Here is a 16,597-nt window from a genome sequence, read left to right on the forward strand (position 1 = left end):
ATCCCTACTACAAATCTCCCCAACAGAAGCAGCACCCCCCCCCCCCCCCCCCCCCCCTTCCCAGTGCCTGGCTACTACCTGGACATGACCCTCATCACTCGGGGAACGGTACTTACACCTGTGCATCCCAGCAGAGACTGTTGGCCAGGTCCCCATTGGTCCAAACTGGCTGCACAGCCAGCTGCAGGAGGGGTGGATAGAATCTTTACATGGAGGACAATACAGAGGGGAAGCCCGATCATGATTTTTAAACATATGGTAATGGGATTCTCAAACTTATATCGCGGGATCCCCATTACGTGTGTGCGCATGTCCGGGGGGGTGGGGGGTGGCAGCAGTGCAAAGTCCCACTGGTATAAAACCCATTTGGGAATTCCTGTTGGATTTTCCGACCCCATCAGCTTTCAAGTCTGTTAAAAATGGGGGTGAGAAATTACTCACCCTAGGTGTGGTCTCACCAGTGCCCTGTACAGTTGCAGTAAAGCTTATACTCCATTTCCCTTGCAATAAACAACAACATTCCATTTGTCTTCCTAATTATTTACTGTACCTGGATGCTAAGATTTTGCAATCCATGAACAAGGACACCCAAAACCCCCTCTACCATAGCATTCTGGAGTCTCTCTTCATTTAAACAGTATTCTGTTTTCTATTCTTCCTGCCAAAGTATTCAAGTTCACATTTTCCACGACATGCACCCTCTGCCACATTTTTACCCATGCAGTTAAACTATCTAAATACCGTTGCAGACTCTTTGCATCATCCACACAGCTTGCTTTCTTACCTTTGTTTTATCAGCATTTCAGAGAATTCCAGATTTTATCTGTCCTCTGTCTGAAAAAGTGCTTCCCGATTGCATTCCTGAATGACCCAACTCCAATTTTATTATATCCTCTTGTTCTTGATTCCCCCAGAGAAAAGAATTTCTCTATATCTACCTTATTAAACCTTAAACCATTTTAACACAATTGGCTCAACCTTCATTCTTCTACACTCAAGAAAATTCAGGTCATGTTTATGACACCTGTCCTTTAGTTCTATTTATTTTCTCTACATTACAATTGTGACTACGTCAAAATATATTCCATTGGTTGTAAAGCACCTTGGAATGGCTGAAGGTCATGCAAAATACTTCACAAATACAAGTTCTTACTTTGACTTTCCACTCCAATTTCCATTTGGCCCAGATATTCCTCTCCCTCTGCTTCAGGGGCTGTTTAGCACACTGGGCTAAATCGCTGGCTTTGAAAGCAGACCAAGCAGGCCAGCAGCACGGTGCGATTCCCGTAACAGCCTCCCCGAACAGGCGCCGGAATGTGGCGACTAGGGGCTTTTCACAGTAACTTCATTGAAGTCTACTCGTGACAATAAGCGATTTTCATTTTTCATTTTTTCATTTTCATTCCCCATCTCTAGTTTTAGAATATGATTTAGTATCACTGAAAATTGTATTTTGAACATCTGCAGTAAAATGCATTACTATATATATATATACATGCAAGTCATTATTCCCAGGTTTAAAGTATTTCTATTGTAGGTTCTTCCAATATTCAAGCATTGATTATAATTTCAATGTTCTCAGTAATTATCACAATTTTTAGTAATTAATTTCTAACACGTCAAAAAATGTTAGCGACAATCATTTTCTTGGCAAAGTGGGCCACATTCAATGTAGGTAGTTTAACAGCTGTTGAAATGATCTAATATTACTTTAGTAAGGTAAGTATCAGTTTGACCAAACATTCTAATGATCCATGGTACAGCTCCTCAGCAGCCAAAACAGACTAAAAACATTTTCATATACAGCATAGAAAAGCAGATCTATAATGTTAAGTTTACAAAATTATTCACAACTGAATAATATTTGTAGAAATCAAAACAAATGGAAAACAGAATTGGAAAACACCCTTTTATTATGTCCGTGCCACACATACTAGTGAAAAATAATGCTCCTAAGAAAGAAAACTACCCTTTTCTCACAACATATTTAAATAAAATAACTTCAAGTACTTTGACTCAGGTACAAAAATTTCTGATCTGAGCTGCCTCCAACAGGCCACTGCAACTCACACAATGGTTAAACACGGTGGTTACAAAGAGCCATTGTGTACCAGGGTCCGTGGCAAGGCAGATGGAGGGAAATGCATTATGAAAAATACTGTGTATAGGAAATTGTAATTTATTGTATGGATACAAATGATTATATTGGAATTTGAGACCACAGTGGCTCAAAAATTATATAACAAAAATAGAAAATGGAAAACCTAATATCCCCTACACCCTGTTTTAAAGGCAGGCACTACCCAACTTTAGGAGAATCCACAGTGTTTGTAGAGGATATGTACAAGCCATATACGTATAATCATTTTAAGACTAAAATAAAATGCTACGGTTATTCTAAGGCATAACAATATTCAATGCCTGCAAACAATATGTACACATCATACATATTTGAACAAGACTTAATTAATATTAACATTAATGAACAATTATATACAGATGTTTCTTTGATGATCCACTGTTCTCGAATTCACTTTGAGACTAAGTAGGTGGTGCATTGATAAGCAGATCTATAAATTTATGTCTACAGTAACAACAGGTTCTCCAGTGCCCTGCTCAGACAGAACAGTGTAAACAGTTATCAATTGGCTTTGTTTTATTATTCAAAAACATTCGTTGTTTTATTTCCTTGAAGATTTAAAGCAATTTTGCTGCCTCTTCCTTTTCATAGAAAATGAAGACTTGACATTTTATTCATAAATTAACAAAAATTAAATACATTCACTAAAATATAAGCTACAAAAAAAATTCAAGATTTTTTCCATTTACTTCCATGTATTTTTTTTTACAAGGGGAGAGGATTTCCAGTCCCCCATTACAGCTCTGGTGGTTGTATATTAATTCAGTGCGTTTTGAAATATTGGTTGCTATTGCACTAGGACCACCCCATGCCACTGAACTCTTTGGGTGTGCTTCCCTGTTCTACCGAAGCTGTCCGTAAAACATTGCCATAGTTCAAGAGCTATGGTTTCCAAAGGAGCGAACCTTTTCTTCTAGAATAATCCTTGGCTGGCATTTCCACATTTTAAGAAGTGATGTGAAGTATCTGTTGCTTTGTGCAAATTATTTTGCACTTCCCCATAGATATGAAGATACCAGTATTTCAGACTGCTGGTCCCAAAGCCTTTCATGTGTATTTTGATTGCTTTAGCTTCCCTTAAATAGCTCAGCCCACCGTTTCTCAAAAAATCTTCTCATGTTGTGACCAGCTCTGCCTATGTCCGAATCATCTTCATTAAATGTTTCACAGTTGTCAAAAACTAGTCTCGCATCCACAGCAAATACTTCAGTATTAGGGTATCTAGGAAAGAATGTGTATTTAGGAATCAGTATTAGCGCCAAAAGGAAGATAACTCTATTACTTAGATTTTAAATATGACTGATGAAAAAGTTGTTGAAAAAAATGTAGAGATACTTACAGTCCATTGCTGAGTTTTTCTCTAATGGTCGAAAAGTCCATGGGTTTCTTTATAACCTTTCGGTATCCCGGTACCAGTTTAGAATTCACAGGGAGTAAGAAGGGCCACGCATCCTCATGGGTTTCCAGCTCTGATAACATAATGCTGTTTAAAAGAAAGTAATGGTCCTTAACTTCAATGAGATGCTGACACTATAATGCCTAGACTGTCAGACTAGAAAAAGCAGTCAAAGGGGTGGCACAGTGGTTGGCACTGCTGCCTCAGAGCCAGGGACCCGGGTTAAATTCCAGCCTCATGTGGCTGTGGAGAGTTTGTATGTTCTCCCAGTGTCTTTGTGGGTTTCCTCTGGGTGCTCCGGTTTCCTCTCATAGTCCAAAGATGTGCAGGTTAGGTGGATTGGCCATGCTAAATTGCTCCTTGGTGTCCAAAAGGTTAGGTGGGGTTACTGGGTTACGGGGATAAGTAGGGTGCTCTTTCAGAGGGTCGGTGCAGACTCGATGGGCCAAATGGCCTCCTTTTGCACTGTAGTAATCTATGATTCTTCTATGATAAATACAATGAATTTTGAGAATATATGCCTACGGCGCTGAGGACCCGGGTTCAAATCCCGGCCCTGGGTCACTGTCCGTGTGCAGTTTGCACATTCTCCCCGTGTCTGTGTGGTTTTCACCCCCACAACCCAAAAGATGTGCAGGCTAGGTGCATTGGCCACACTAAATTGCCCCTTAATTGGAAAAAATAATTGGGTAAAAAAATAAAAATAAATTTAAAAAAAAAATTTTGATAATATATTCGGGACCATTTTCTGCACCAATAAGTTTAGAATGAGCAAGGGAAAAGGCCATACTGTTTTAGTGATGAGTAATAAAACAGTTAGCATTCTGACCGTAAGGCAGCATCTTCCAAATAATGACCGTAAAGTGAGTGAATTTGATATTACATTTGGGAGGCAGCACGGAGAGTTAGAACCCAAGGTTTTAAATTGAAGCGAACCGTCTCAGGGATAAGCAATAAATACTGCAGCAAATTGGGTGGAGTTGTTATGGATAAGAGTGGGATGTATTCAACATAATATCTGATATCATGTCAAATCAGCTTCTCTCCCCAAGAGTTCCACGAATGTAGTTAAATAAACCATGGTCAACAAATAATTTAAGGGACAAAAGCAAGGATAAGCGGAATAACTGGGAAAAGCAAAAAAGGATACAAAGAAAGTAATAAGTGGTGAAAAAAGCAACTTTTGAAATCTTTCAAGAGGTATCAAAGCTAACACCAAGAGCTTTTATCAATATATTGAGAAATAGTGATAAAGGGAATGTGAGCCAATTCAAATTGGATGCAGGAGAGTATAATAGATAATAAGAAAATCAAAGGCTTATTAAATCAGTACTTTGTATCAATTCCCACTATGGAAGAAGAGGACAAAACACCAACAGTATAAAGGAAGCTAACGAAAAGACAAGGGGGTGAACATAATTAGATTCAATAAGTTGTTTTTTTTTTAAAAAAAGGACTGAAAATAACAGTATTTAAGATTTACAAATCTCCAGGATCTGCTGCTTTCCACCTCAGGATATTAAAATAAATAGGTGATGAAATTACAGGTATATTGGTCATAATTTTCCAAATAAACTAGATTCAAGCATTGTGCATTTGTTTTGGAAAATTGCATATGTTCTATTATTTGAGACACAAAGGGAAAAATGATCAACTATTGGGAAGTTTGAATCCATCAGATACAATCTGACAGAGTATGTGTAGAAGTATCTGCATGGATTTGTGAAGATCAGGTAATCATCAGGAAAGTACAGAGTTGTTCTCACTGCCCCCACACACAATTCTTTTGCCAATTACTTTAAATCTGTGTTCTTTGGTTCCAATCCTCTTGTCATTGGAAACTGTTTCTTTCCACTATCAAAACCCTTCGAAACTTTGAGCATTTTTATTAAATCTCCTCATGACCTTCAAGTAGAACAATCCCAACATCTCCTATTTCTCCACTTTACTGAAGTCCCTCACCTCATTGTAAATCATCTCTGCATGCTCTCCGAGGTCTCATCTGTTCTAAAGTGTATTGCCCAGAATTGGAAGCAATAAGTCAACGTGATTTATAATGATTAGCCGAACTTCCTTGCTTTTGAACTCTTTGCCATCATTTATAAAGCCCAGGATCTAAAATGCCTTAACATCTATATCTGCTCTACCATCTTCAAAGATTTGCTTATGTGAACCCCTAGATTTCTCTTTCCTGCATCTCTTTAAAATTGTACTGTTTAGTTTACATTGCCTCTCCTCATTCTTTCTTGTAAATTGTTTAAATCGTCCCGGTGACTGAACAGAGAGTTGTATTTTCAAGTTTGCAGATAACAGTAAGTTAAGAAACACAGATAATTGTTTGAATGGGAGCAGAAAGTTGCAAAAGGACATTTGGACAGGCTAACTAAAAGGGAAAATCTATGGACCTCACTGGTTTAAGGGGAGCCAATAGTATAGTGCTAATACCATTGGACAAGTAATCAAGAAACCCAGGCTAATAATTCATGGTCCAAGTCCCCCAACGGCAGCTGGTGAAATTTAAATACAATTAATATAATCTGGAATTGAAAGCTGGTCTCAGTAATGACCATGAAACAATCAATTGTTGTAAAAACCCATCAGGTCACTAATGTATTTTAAGAATCATCCTTACCTGGTCTGCCCTATATGTAATGTCAGACCCACAGCAAGGTGGCTGACTCTCAACTGCCTAGCAAGTCACTTAGTTCATGGGCAATTAGAGATGAACAACAAATAGTGGCCTTGCCAATGTTGCTCATGAAAGAATACATTAAATTATCCACTTTTTCTGAATAGTGAATGACCAAGGCCTGAATTTTTAGGATGGTGGAAAAGTTCACAGGGACTCTGGCAGCCCCTTTGCAAATTTCTCTGGATTGGAATTGGCCTGGATTTACACCTCTCACTCGGCAAGAAGTTCCACCTTGGTGAGCTGCCAGCCAATCTGATTGGCTGAAATTCAGCTGCCTGAGACAGGTTTACCACAAGGCTCTGTTTTGGGGCCACTGCTGTTTGTCATTTTTATAAATGACCTGGAGGAGGGCGTAGAAGGATGGGTGAGTTAATTTGCAGGTGACACTAAAGTCGGTGGAGTTGTGGACAGTGCGGAAGGATGTTACAAGTTACAGAGGGACATAGATAAGCTGCAGAGCTGGGCTGAGAGGTGGAAAATGAAGTTTAATGCAGAAAAGTGAGGTGATTCATTTTGGAAGGAATAACAGGAAGACAGAGTACTGGGCTAATGGTAAGATTCTTGATAGTGTGGATGAGCAGAGAGATCTCAGTGTCCATGTACATAGATCCCTGAACGTTGCCACCCAGGTTGAGAGGGTTGTTAAGAAGGCGTACGGTGTGTTAGCTTTTATTGGTAGAGGGATTGAGTTTCGGAGCCATGAGGTCATGTTGCAGTTGTACAAAACTCTGGTGCGGCCGCATTTGGAGTATTGCGTGCAGTTCTGGTCGCTGCATTATAGGAAGGATGTAGAAGCATTGGAAAGGGTACAGAGGAGATTTACCAGGATGTTGCCTGGTATGGAGGAAAGTTCTTATGAGGAAAGGCTGAGGGACTTAAGGCTGTTTTCATTAGAGAGAAGAAGGTTAAGAGGTGACTTAATTGAGGCATACAAAATAATCAGAGGATCAGATAGGGTGGACCGTGAGAGCCTTTTTCCTTGGATGGCATTGTCTAGCACGAGGGGACATAGCTTTAAATTGAGGGGAGATAGATATAGGACAGATGTCAGAGGTAGGTTCTTTACTCAGAGAGTAGTAGGGGCGTGGAATGCCCTGCCTGCAACAGTAGTAGACTCGCCAACACTAAGGACATTCAAATGGTAATTGGATAGACATATGGACGATAAGGGAATAGTGTAGATGGGCTTTAGAGGGGTTTCACAGGTAGGTGCAGCATCGAGGTCCGAAGGGCCTGTACTGCGATGTAATGTTCTATAAGACCAAGCCCTGGGAACTAGAAGCCCAGATTGTGTAAGGGTGAGGAAGGCCTGATGAGGGAAGGGGCCAGTGAGAAAGGCTTGTATGGATTTACCCTCTTCCTTTCTGCCGGAGATCCAGTTTTCTTTAATTCATGGGTTTCCCCCATGGTGTTTCAATACACCTGCCTGCCTAAAACTTGAGGCTGGGCAGGAAACAGCCCATAGTCATTAATTGGGTCAAAGGTGGGCTCTCCATCTGTGACCTGACCCGCCCCAGCGTAAAATCGCTGAGAGTGTGGGTGGGGCAGGAACCAGAGGGAATCCAGTCCCTGCAATTTCAGCCGAGAAGCTTAAAGAGATTTGGTGCCATGTACACAAATCGCTATGGCTAGTAAATAGGTACAGAAAGTGGTCGGAAGCCAAATGGCATGTTGGCCTTTATCTTAAGTGGACTCAAATTCCGAAGTGAAGTAGTAATATTTCCTGAACTTGGTCAGATTGTATCTGAAATATGGGCACTGAACCACAGGAATTTATATTGGCATCTAAAGGTTACTGTACAGATTTATGAAAATGATTGTAAGACTTTGAAAGGCAAATTGCATACACTTGGCTTGTATTCCCATGAAATTAGAAGGTTATAGAGAGATACAATCAAAATGTTTAAAATCATGAATCGATTCTGTATTGGAGCACAGAGCAATTATTTCTTCCAGATCAGGAATCTAGCCCATGCACCAATAGAGAGCACGCTTGCGAGTAGAGAGAGAGAGCACGCTTGCGAGTAGAGAGAGAGAGCGCGCTTGCGAGTAGAGAGAGCGCGCGTGAGCAGAGAGAGAGCGCGCGTGAGCAGAGAGAGAGAGTGCGTGAGCAGAGAGAGAGAGCGCGTGAGCAGAGAGAGAGCGCGTGAGCAGAGAGAGAGCGCGCGTGAGCAGAGAGAGAGCGCGCGTGAGCAGAGAGAGAGCGTGCGTGAGCAGAGAGCGAGCGCGCGTGAGCAGAGAGAGAGCGCGCGTGAGCAGAGAGAGAGCGCGCGTGAGCAGAGAGAGAGCGCGCGTGAGCAGAGAGAGAGCGCGCGTGAGCAGAGAGAGAGCGCGCGTGAGCAGAGAGAGAGCGCGCGTGAGCAGAGAGAGAGCGCGCGCGAGCAGAGAGAGAGCGCGCGCGAGCAGAGAGAGTGCGCGCGCGAGCAGAGAGAGTGCGCGCGCGAGCAGAGAGTGCGCGCGCGCGAGCAGAGAGTGCGCGCGAGCAGAGAGAGGGCGCGCGCGAGCAGAGAGAGGGCGCGCGCGAGCAGAGAGAGGGCACGCGCGAGCAGAGAGAGGGCACGCGCGAGCAGAGAGAGGGCACGCGCGAGCAGAGAGAGGGCACGCGCGAGCAGAGAGAGGGCACGCGCGAGCAGAGAGAGGGCACGCGCGAGCTGAGAGAGGGCACGCGCGAGTAGAGCGAGCACGCGCGAGTAGAGGGAGAGCGTGTTCGCGAGTAGAGATGGCGTGCTCGCGAGTAGAGAGAGCACGCGCGAGTAGAGAGCAGGCGCGAGTAGAGAGAGCAGGCGCGAGTAGAGAGAGCAGGCGCGAGTAGAGAGAGCAGGCGCGAGTAGAGAGCAGGCGCGAGTAGAGAGCAGGCGCGAGTAGAGAGCAGGCGCGAGTAGAGAGCGCAGGCGCGAGTAGAGAGAGCAGGCGCGAGTAGAGAGAGAACGCGCGTGAGCAGAGAGAGCGCGCGCGAGTAGAGAGAGAGCGCGCGCGAGTAGAGAGAGCGCGCGCGAGTAGAGAGAGAGCGCGCGCGAGTAGAGAGAGAGCACGCGCGAGTAGAGAGAGAGCACGCGCGAGTAGAGAGAGAGCACGCGCGAGTAGAGAGAGCACGCGCGAGTAGAGAGAGAGCACGCGCGAGTAGAGAGAGAGCACGCGCGAGTAGAGAGAGAGCACGCGCGAGTAGAGAGAGCACGCGCGAGTAAGAGAGAGCACGCGCGAGTAGAGAGAGAGCACGCGCGAGTAGAGAGAGCACGCGCGAGTAGAGAGAGCACGCGCGAGTAGAGAGAGAGCACGCGCGAGTAGAGAGAGAGCACGCGCGAGTAGAGAGAGAGCACGCGCGAGTAGAGAGAGAGCACGCGCGAGTAGAGAGAGAGCACGCGCGAGTAGAGAGAGAGCACGCGCGAGTAGAGAGAGCACGCGCGAGTAGAGAGAGAGCACGCGCGAGTAGAGGGAGAGCACGCGCGAGTAGAGAGAGAGCACGCGCGAGTAGAGAGAGAGCACGCGCGAGTAGAGAGAGCACGCGCGAGTAGAGAGAGAGCACGCGCGAGTAGAGAGGGAGCACGCGCGAGTAGAGAGAGAGCACGCGCGAGTAGAGAGAGAGCACGCGCGAGTAGAGAGAGAGCACGCGCGAGTAGAGAGAGAGCACGCGCGAGTAGAGAGAGAGCACGCGCGAGTAGAGAGAGCACGCGCGAGTAGAGAGCACGCGCGAGTAGAGAGCACGCGCGAGTAGAGAGAGAGCACGCGCGAGTAGAGAGAGAGCACGCGCGAGTAGAGAGAGAGCACGCGCGAGTAGAGAGAGAGCACGCGCGAGTAGATAGAGAGCACGCGCGAGTAGATAGAGAGCACGCGCGAGTAGATAGAGAGCACGCGCGAGTAGAGAGAGCACGCGCGAGTAGAGAGAGAGCACGCGCGAGTAGAGAGAGAGCACGCGCGATTAGAGAGAGAGCACGCGCGATTAGAGAGAGCACGCGCGATTAGAGAGAGAGCACGCGCAATTAGAGAGAGAGCACGCGCGATTAGAGAGAGAGAGCACGCGCGAGTAGAGAGAGTGCACGCGCGAGTAGAGAGAGCACGCGCGAGTAGAGGGAGAGCGTGTTCGCGAGTAGAGAGAGCGTGCTCGCGAGTAGAGAGAGCGCGCGTGAATAGAGAGAGCGCCTGCGAGTAGAGAGAGCACGTGCGAGTAGAGAGAGCACGTGCGAGTATTTAGAGAGAGCGCGCGCGAGTAGAGAGAGCGCGCTCGAGTAGAGAGAGCAGCTAGAGTAGAGGGAGCGCGCCAGTGTAGAGAGAGCGCGCCAGAGTAGAGAGAGCGCGCCAGAGTAGAGGGAGCGCGCCAGAGTAGAGGGTGCGGCTAGAGTAGAGGGAGAGCGCTAGAGTAGAGGGAGCGCGCTAGAGTAGAGGGAGCGCGCTAGAGTAGAGGGAGCGCGCTAGAGTAGAGGGAGCGCGCTAGAGTAGAGGGAGCGCGCTAGAGTAGAGGGAGCGCGCTAGAGTAGAGGGAGCGCGCTAGAGTAGAGGGAGCGCGCTAGAGTAGAGGGAGCGCGCTAGAGTAGAGGGAGCGCGCTAGAGTAGAGGGAGCGCGCTAGAGTAGAGGGAGCGCGCTAGAGTAGAGGGAGCGCGCTAGAGTAGAGGGAGCGCGCTAGAGTAGAGAGAGCGCGCTAGAGTAGAGGGAGCGCGCTAGAGTAGAGGGAGCGCGCCAGAGTAGAGGGAGCGCGCCAGAGTAGAGGGAGCGCGCCAGAGTAGAGGGAGCGCGCCAGAGTAGAGGGAGCGCGCCAGAGTAGAGGGAGCGCGCCAGAGTAGAGAGAGCGCGCCAGAGTAGAGAGAGCGCGCCAGAGTAGAGAGAGCGCGCCAGAGTAGAGAGAGCGCGCCAGAGTAGAGAGAGCGCGCCAGAGTAGAGCGAGCGCGCCAGAGTAGAGGGAGCGCGCCAGTGTAGAGGGAGCGCGCCAGTGTAGAGGGAGCGCGCCAGTGTAGAGGGAGCGCGCCAGAGTAGAGGGAGCGCGCCAGAGTAGAGGGAGCGCGCCAGAGTAGAGGGAGCGCGCCAGAGTAGAGGGAGCGCGCCAGAGTAGAGGGAGCGCGCCAGAGTAGAGGGAGCGCGCCAGAGTAGAGGGAGCGCGCCAGAGTAGAGGGAGCGCGCCAGAGTAGAGGGAGCGCGCCAGAGTAGAGGGAGCGCGCCAGAGTAGAGGGAGCGCGCCAGAGTAGAGGGAGCGCGCCAGAGTAGAGAGAGCGCGCGCGAGTAGAGAGAGAGCACGCGCGAGTAGAGAGAGCACGCGCGAGTAGAGAGAGAGCACGCGCGAGTAGAGAGAGAGCACGCGCGAGTAGAGAGAGAGCACGCGCGAGTAGAGAGAGAGCACGCGCGAGTAGAGAGAGAGCACGCGCGAGTAGAGAGAGAGCACGCGCGAGTAGAGAGCACGCGCGAGTAGAGAGAGAGCACGCGCGAGTAGAGAGAGAGCACGCGCGAGTAGAGAGAGAGCACGCGCGAGTAGAGAGAGAGCACGCGCGAGTAGAGAGAGAGCACGTGCGAGTAGATAGAGAGCACGCGCGAGTAGAGAGAGCACGCGCGAGTAGAGAGAGAGCACGCGCGATTAGAGAGAGAGCACGCGCGATTAGAGAGAGCACACGCGATTAGAGAGAGAGCACGCGCAATTAGAGAGAGAGCACGCGCAATTAGAGAGAGAGCACGTGCGATTAGAGAGAGAGAGCACGCGCGAGTAGAGAGAGTGCACGCGCGAGTAGAGAGAGCACGCGCGAGTAGAGGGAGAGCGTGTTCGCGAGTAGAGAGAGCGTGCTCGCGAGTAGAGAGAGCGCGCGTGAATAGAGAGAGCGCCTGCGAGTAGAGAGAGCGCGTGCGAGTAGAGAGAGCACGTGCGAGTATTTAGAGAGAGCGCGCGCGAGTAGAGAGAGCGCGCTCGAGTAGAGAGAGCAGCTAGAGTAGAGGGTGTGCGCTAGAGTAGAGAGAGCGCGCCAGTGTAGGGAGAGCGCGCCAGAGTAGAGAGAGCGCGCCAGAGTAGAGAGAGCGCGCCAGAGTAGAGAGAGCGCGCCAGAGTAGAGGGAGCGTGCCAGAGTAGAGGGTGCGGCTAGAGTAGAGGGAGAGCGCTAGAGTAGAGGGAGCGCGCTAGAGTAGAGGGAACGCGCTAGAGTAGAGGGAACGCGCTAGAGTAGAGGGAGCGCGCTAGAGTAGAGGGAGCGCGCTAGAGTAGAGGGAGCGCGCTAGAGTAGAGGGAGCGCGCTAGAGTAGAGGGAGCGCGCTAGAGTAGAGGGAGCGCGCTAGAGTAGAGGGAGCGCGCTAGAGTAGAGGGAGCGCGCTAGAGTAGAGGGAGCGCGCTAGAGTAGAGGGAGCGCGCCAGAGTAGAGGGAGCGCGCTAGAGTAGAGGGAGCGCGCCAGAGTAGAGGGAGCGCGCCAGAGTAGAGAGAGCGCGCCAGAGTAGAGAGAGCGCGCCAGAGTAGAGAGAGCGCGCCAGAGTAGAGGGAGCGCGCCAGAGTAGAGAGAGCGCGCCAGAGTAGAGAGAGCGCGCCAGAGTAGAGAGAGCGCGCCAGAGTAGAGAGAGCGCGCCAGAATAGAGAGAGCGCCTGCGAGTAGAGAGAGCACGTGCGAGTAGAGAGAGCACGTGCGAGTATTTAGAGAGAGCGCGCGCGAGTAGAGAGAGCGCGCTCGAGTAGAGAGAGCAGCTAGAGTAGAGGGAGCGCGCCAGTGTAGAGAGAGCGCGCCAGAGTAGAGAGAGCGCGCCAGAGTAGAGGGAGCGTGCCAGAGTAGAGGGTGCGGCTAGAGTAGAGGGAGAGCGCTAGAGTAGAGGGAGCGCGCTAGAGTAGAGGGAGCGCGCTAGAGTAGAGGGAGCGCGCTAGAGTAGAGGGAGCGCGCTAGAGTAGAGGGAGCGCGCTAGAGTAGAGGGAGCGCGCTAGAGTAGAGGGAGCGCGCTAGAGTAGAGGGAGCGCGCTAGAGTAGAGGGAGCGCGCTAGAGTAGAGGGAGCGCGCTAGAGTAGAGGGAGCGCGCTAGAGTAGAGGGAGCGCGCTAGAGTAGAGGGAGCGCGCTAGAGTAGAGGGAGCGCGCTAGAGTAGAGAGAGCGCGCTAGAGTAGAGGGAGCGCGCCAGAGTAGAGGGAGCGCGCCAGAGTAGAGGGAGCGCGCCAGAGTAGAGGGAGCGCGCCAGAGTAGAGGGAGCGCGCCAGAGTAGAGGGAGCGCGCCAGAGTAGAGAGAGCGCGCCAGAGTAGAGAGAGCGCGCCAGAGTAGAGAGAGCGCGCCAGAGTAGAGAGAGCGCGCCAGAGTAGAGAGAGCGCGCCAGAGTAGAGAGAGCGCGCCAGAGTAGAGAGAGCGCGCCAGAGTAGAGAGAGCGCGCCAGAGTAGAGAGAGCGCGCCAGAGTAGAGAGAGCGCGCCAGAGTAGAGCGAGCGCGCCAGAGTAGAGGGAGCGCGCCAGTGTAGAGGGAGCGCGCCAGTGTAGAGGGAGCGCGCCAGTGTAGAGGGAGCGCGCCAGTGTAGAGGGAGCGCGCCAGAGTAGAGGGAGCGCGCCAGAGTAGAGGGAGCGCGCCAGAGTAGAGGGAGCGCGCCAGAGTAGAGGGAGCGCGCCAGAGTAGAGGGAACGCGCTAGAGTAGAGGGAACGCGCTAGAGTAGAGGGAGCGCGCTAGAGTAGAGGGAGTGCGCTAGAGTAGAGGGAGCGCGCTAGAGTAGAGGGAGCGCGCTAGAGTAGAGGGAGCGCGCTAGAGTAGAGGGAGCGCGCTAGAGTAGAGGGAGCGCGCTAGAGTAGAGGGAGCGCGCTAGAGTAGAGGGAGCGCGCTAGAGTAGAGGGAGCGCGCTAGAGTAGAGGGAGCGCGCCAGAGTAGAGGGAGCGCGCTAGAGTAGAGGGAGCGCGCCAGAGTAGAGGGAGCGCGCCAGAGTAGAGAGAGCGCGCCAGAGTAGAGAGAGCGCGCCAGAGTAGAGAGAGCGCGCCAGAGTAGAGGGAGCGCGCCAGAGTAGAGAGAGCGCGCCAGAGTAGAGAGAGCGCGCCAGAGTAGAGAGAGCGCGCCAGAGTAGAGAGAGCGCGCCAGAATAGAGAGAGCGCCTGCGAGTAGAGAGAGCACGTGCGAGTAGAGAGAGCACGTGCGAGTATTTAGAGAGAGCGCGCGCGAGTAGAGAGAGCGCGCTCGAGTAGAGAGAGCAGCTAGAGTAGAGGGAGCGCGCCAGTGTAGAGAGAGCGCGCCAGAGTAGAGAGAGCGCGCCAGAGTAGAGGGAGCGTGCCAGAGTAGAGGGTGCGGCTAGAGTAGAGGGAGAGCGCTAGAGTAGAGGGAGCGCGCTAGAGTAGAGGGAGCGCGCTAGAGTAGAGGGAGCGCGCTAGAGTAGAGGGAGCGCGCTAGAGTAGAGGGAGCGCGCTAGAGTAGAGGGAGCGCGCTAGAGTAGAGGGAGCGCGCTAGAGTAGAGGGAGCGCGCTAGAGTAGAGGGAGCGCGCTAGAGTAGAGGGAGCGCGCTAGAGTAGAGGGAGCGCGCTAGAGTAGAGGGAGCGCGCTAGAGTAGAGGGAGCGCGCTAGAGTAGAGGGAGCGCGCTAGAGTAGAGAGAGCGCGCTAGAGTAGAGGGAGCGCGCCAGAGTAGAGGGAGCGCGCCAGAGTAGAGGGAGCGCGCCAGAGTAGAGGGAGCGCGCCAGAGTAGAGGGAGCGCGCCAGAGTAGAGGGAGCGCGCCAGAGTAGAGAGAGCGCGCCAGAGTAGAGAGAGCGCGCCAGAGTAGAGAGAGCGCGCCAGAGTAGAGAGAGCGCGCCAGAGTAGAGAGAGCGCGCCAGAGTAGAGAGAGCGCGCCAGAGTAGAGAGAGCGCGCCAGAGTAGAGAGAGCGCGCCAGAGTAGAGAGAGCGCGCCAGAGTAGAGCGAGCGCGCCAGAGTAGAGGGAGCGCGCCAGTGTAGAGGGAGCGCGCCAGTGTAGAGGGAGCGCGCCAGTGTAGAGGGAGCGCGCCAGTGTAGAGGGAGCGCGCCAGAGTAGAGGGAGCGCGCCAGAGTAGAGGGAGCGCGCCAGAGTAGAGGGAGCGCGCCAGAGTAGAGGGAGCGCGCCAGAGTAGAGGGAGCGCGCCAGAGTAGAGGGAGCGCGCCAGAGTAGAGGGAGCGCGCCAGAGTAGAGGGAGCGCGCCAGAGTAGAGGGAGCGCGCCAGAGTAGAGGGAGCGCGCCAGAGTAGAGGGAGCGCGCCAGAGTAGAGGGAGCGCGCCAGAGTAGAGAGAGCGCGCGCGAGTAGAGAGAGAGCACGCGCGAGTAGAGAGAGCACGCGCGAGTAGAGAGAGAGCACGCGCGAGTAGAGAGAGAGCACGCGCGAGTAGAGAGAGAGCACGCGCGAGTAGAGAGAGAGCACGCGCGAGTAGAGAGAGAGCACGCGCGAGTAGAGAGAGAGCACGCGCGAGTAGAGAGCACGCGTGAGTAGAGAGAGAGCACGCGCGAGTAGAGAGAGAGCACGCGCGAGTAGAGAGAGAGCACGCGCGAGTAGAGAGAGAGCACGCGCGAGTAGAGAGAGAGCACGCGCGAGTAGATAGAGAGCACGCGCGAGTAGAGAGAGCACGCGCGAGTAGAGAGAGAGCACGCGCGATTAGAGAGAGAGCACGCGCGATTAGAGAGAGCACACGCGATTAGAGAGAGAGCACGCGCAATTAGAGAGAGAGCACGCGCAATTAGAGAGAGAGCACGTGCGATTAGAGAGAGAGAGCACGCGCGAGTAGAGAGAGTGCACGCGCGAGTAGAGAGAGCACGCGCGAGTAGAGGGAGAGCGTGTTCGCGAGTAGAGAGAGCGTGCTCGCGAGTAGAGAGAGCGCGCGTGAATAGAGAGAGCGCCTGCGAGTAGAGAGAGCGCGTGCGAGTAGAGAGAGCACGTGCGAGTATTTAGAGAGAGCGCGCGCGAGTAGAGAGAGCGCGCTCGAGTAGAGAGAGCAGCTAGAGTAGAGGGTGTGCGCTAGAGTAGAGAGAGCGCGCCAGTGTAGGGAGAGCGCGCCAGAGTAGAGAGAGCGCGCCAGAGTAGAGAGAGCGCGCCAGAGTAGAGGGAGCGTGCCAGAGTAGAGGGTGCGGCTAGAGTAGAGGGAGAGCGCTAGAGTAGAGGGAGCGCGCTAGAGTAGAGGGAACGCGCTAGAGTAGAGGGAACGCGCTAGAGTAGAGGGAGCGCGCTAGAGTAGAGGGAGCGCGCTAGAGTAGAGGGAGCGCGCTAGAGTAGAGGGAGCGCGCTAGAGTAGAGGGAGCGCGCTAGAGTAGAGGGAGCGCGCTAGAGTAGAGGGAGCGCGCTAGAGTAGAGGGAGCGCGCTAGAGTAGAGGGAGCGCGCTAGAGTAGAGGGAGCGCGCTAGAGTAGAGGGAGCGCGCCAGAGTAGAGGGAGCGCGCCAGAGTAGAGGGAGCGCGCCAGAGTAGAGGGAGCGCGCCAGAGTAGAGAGAGCGCGCCAGAGTAGAGAGAGCGCGCCAGAGTAGAG

The 16,597-nt window shown here is 51.7% G+C and overlaps 1 protein-coding gene across 16 annotated transcripts in view; it reads right to left on the bottom strand.

Annotated features, from left to right (window-relative positions):
• Positions 1–1,895: 1,895 nt before the first annotated feature.
• Positions 1,896–16,597, bottom strand: part of baz2ba (bromodomain adjacent to zinc finger domain, 2Ba) — a 563,986-nt gene continuing 549,284 nt past the window's right edge. For all 16 annotated transcript variants that reach the window (XM_038789612.1, XM_038789617.1, XM_038789613.1 and 13 more), the window contains 2 exons: positions 3,480–3,623; positions 1,896–3,361 (listed from right to left, as the gene is read on the bottom strand). In XM_038789612.1, coding sequence (XP_038645540.1) covers positions 3,208–3,361; positions 3,480–3,623 — 298 coding nt within the window. In that variant the 3' untranslated portion in view covers positions 1,896–3,207. The remainder of the gene's footprint in view (positions 3,362–3,479; positions 3,624–16,597) is intronic.

The sequence above is a fragment of the Scyliorhinus canicula genome, chromosome 2 (assembly GCF_902713615.1).
Source record: "Scyliorhinus canicula chromosome 2, sScyCan1.1, whole genome shotgun sequence".
Classification (NCBI taxonomy): Eukaryota; Metazoa; Chordata; class Chondrichthyes; order Carcharhiniformes; family Scyliorhinidae; genus Scyliorhinus; species Scyliorhinus canicula.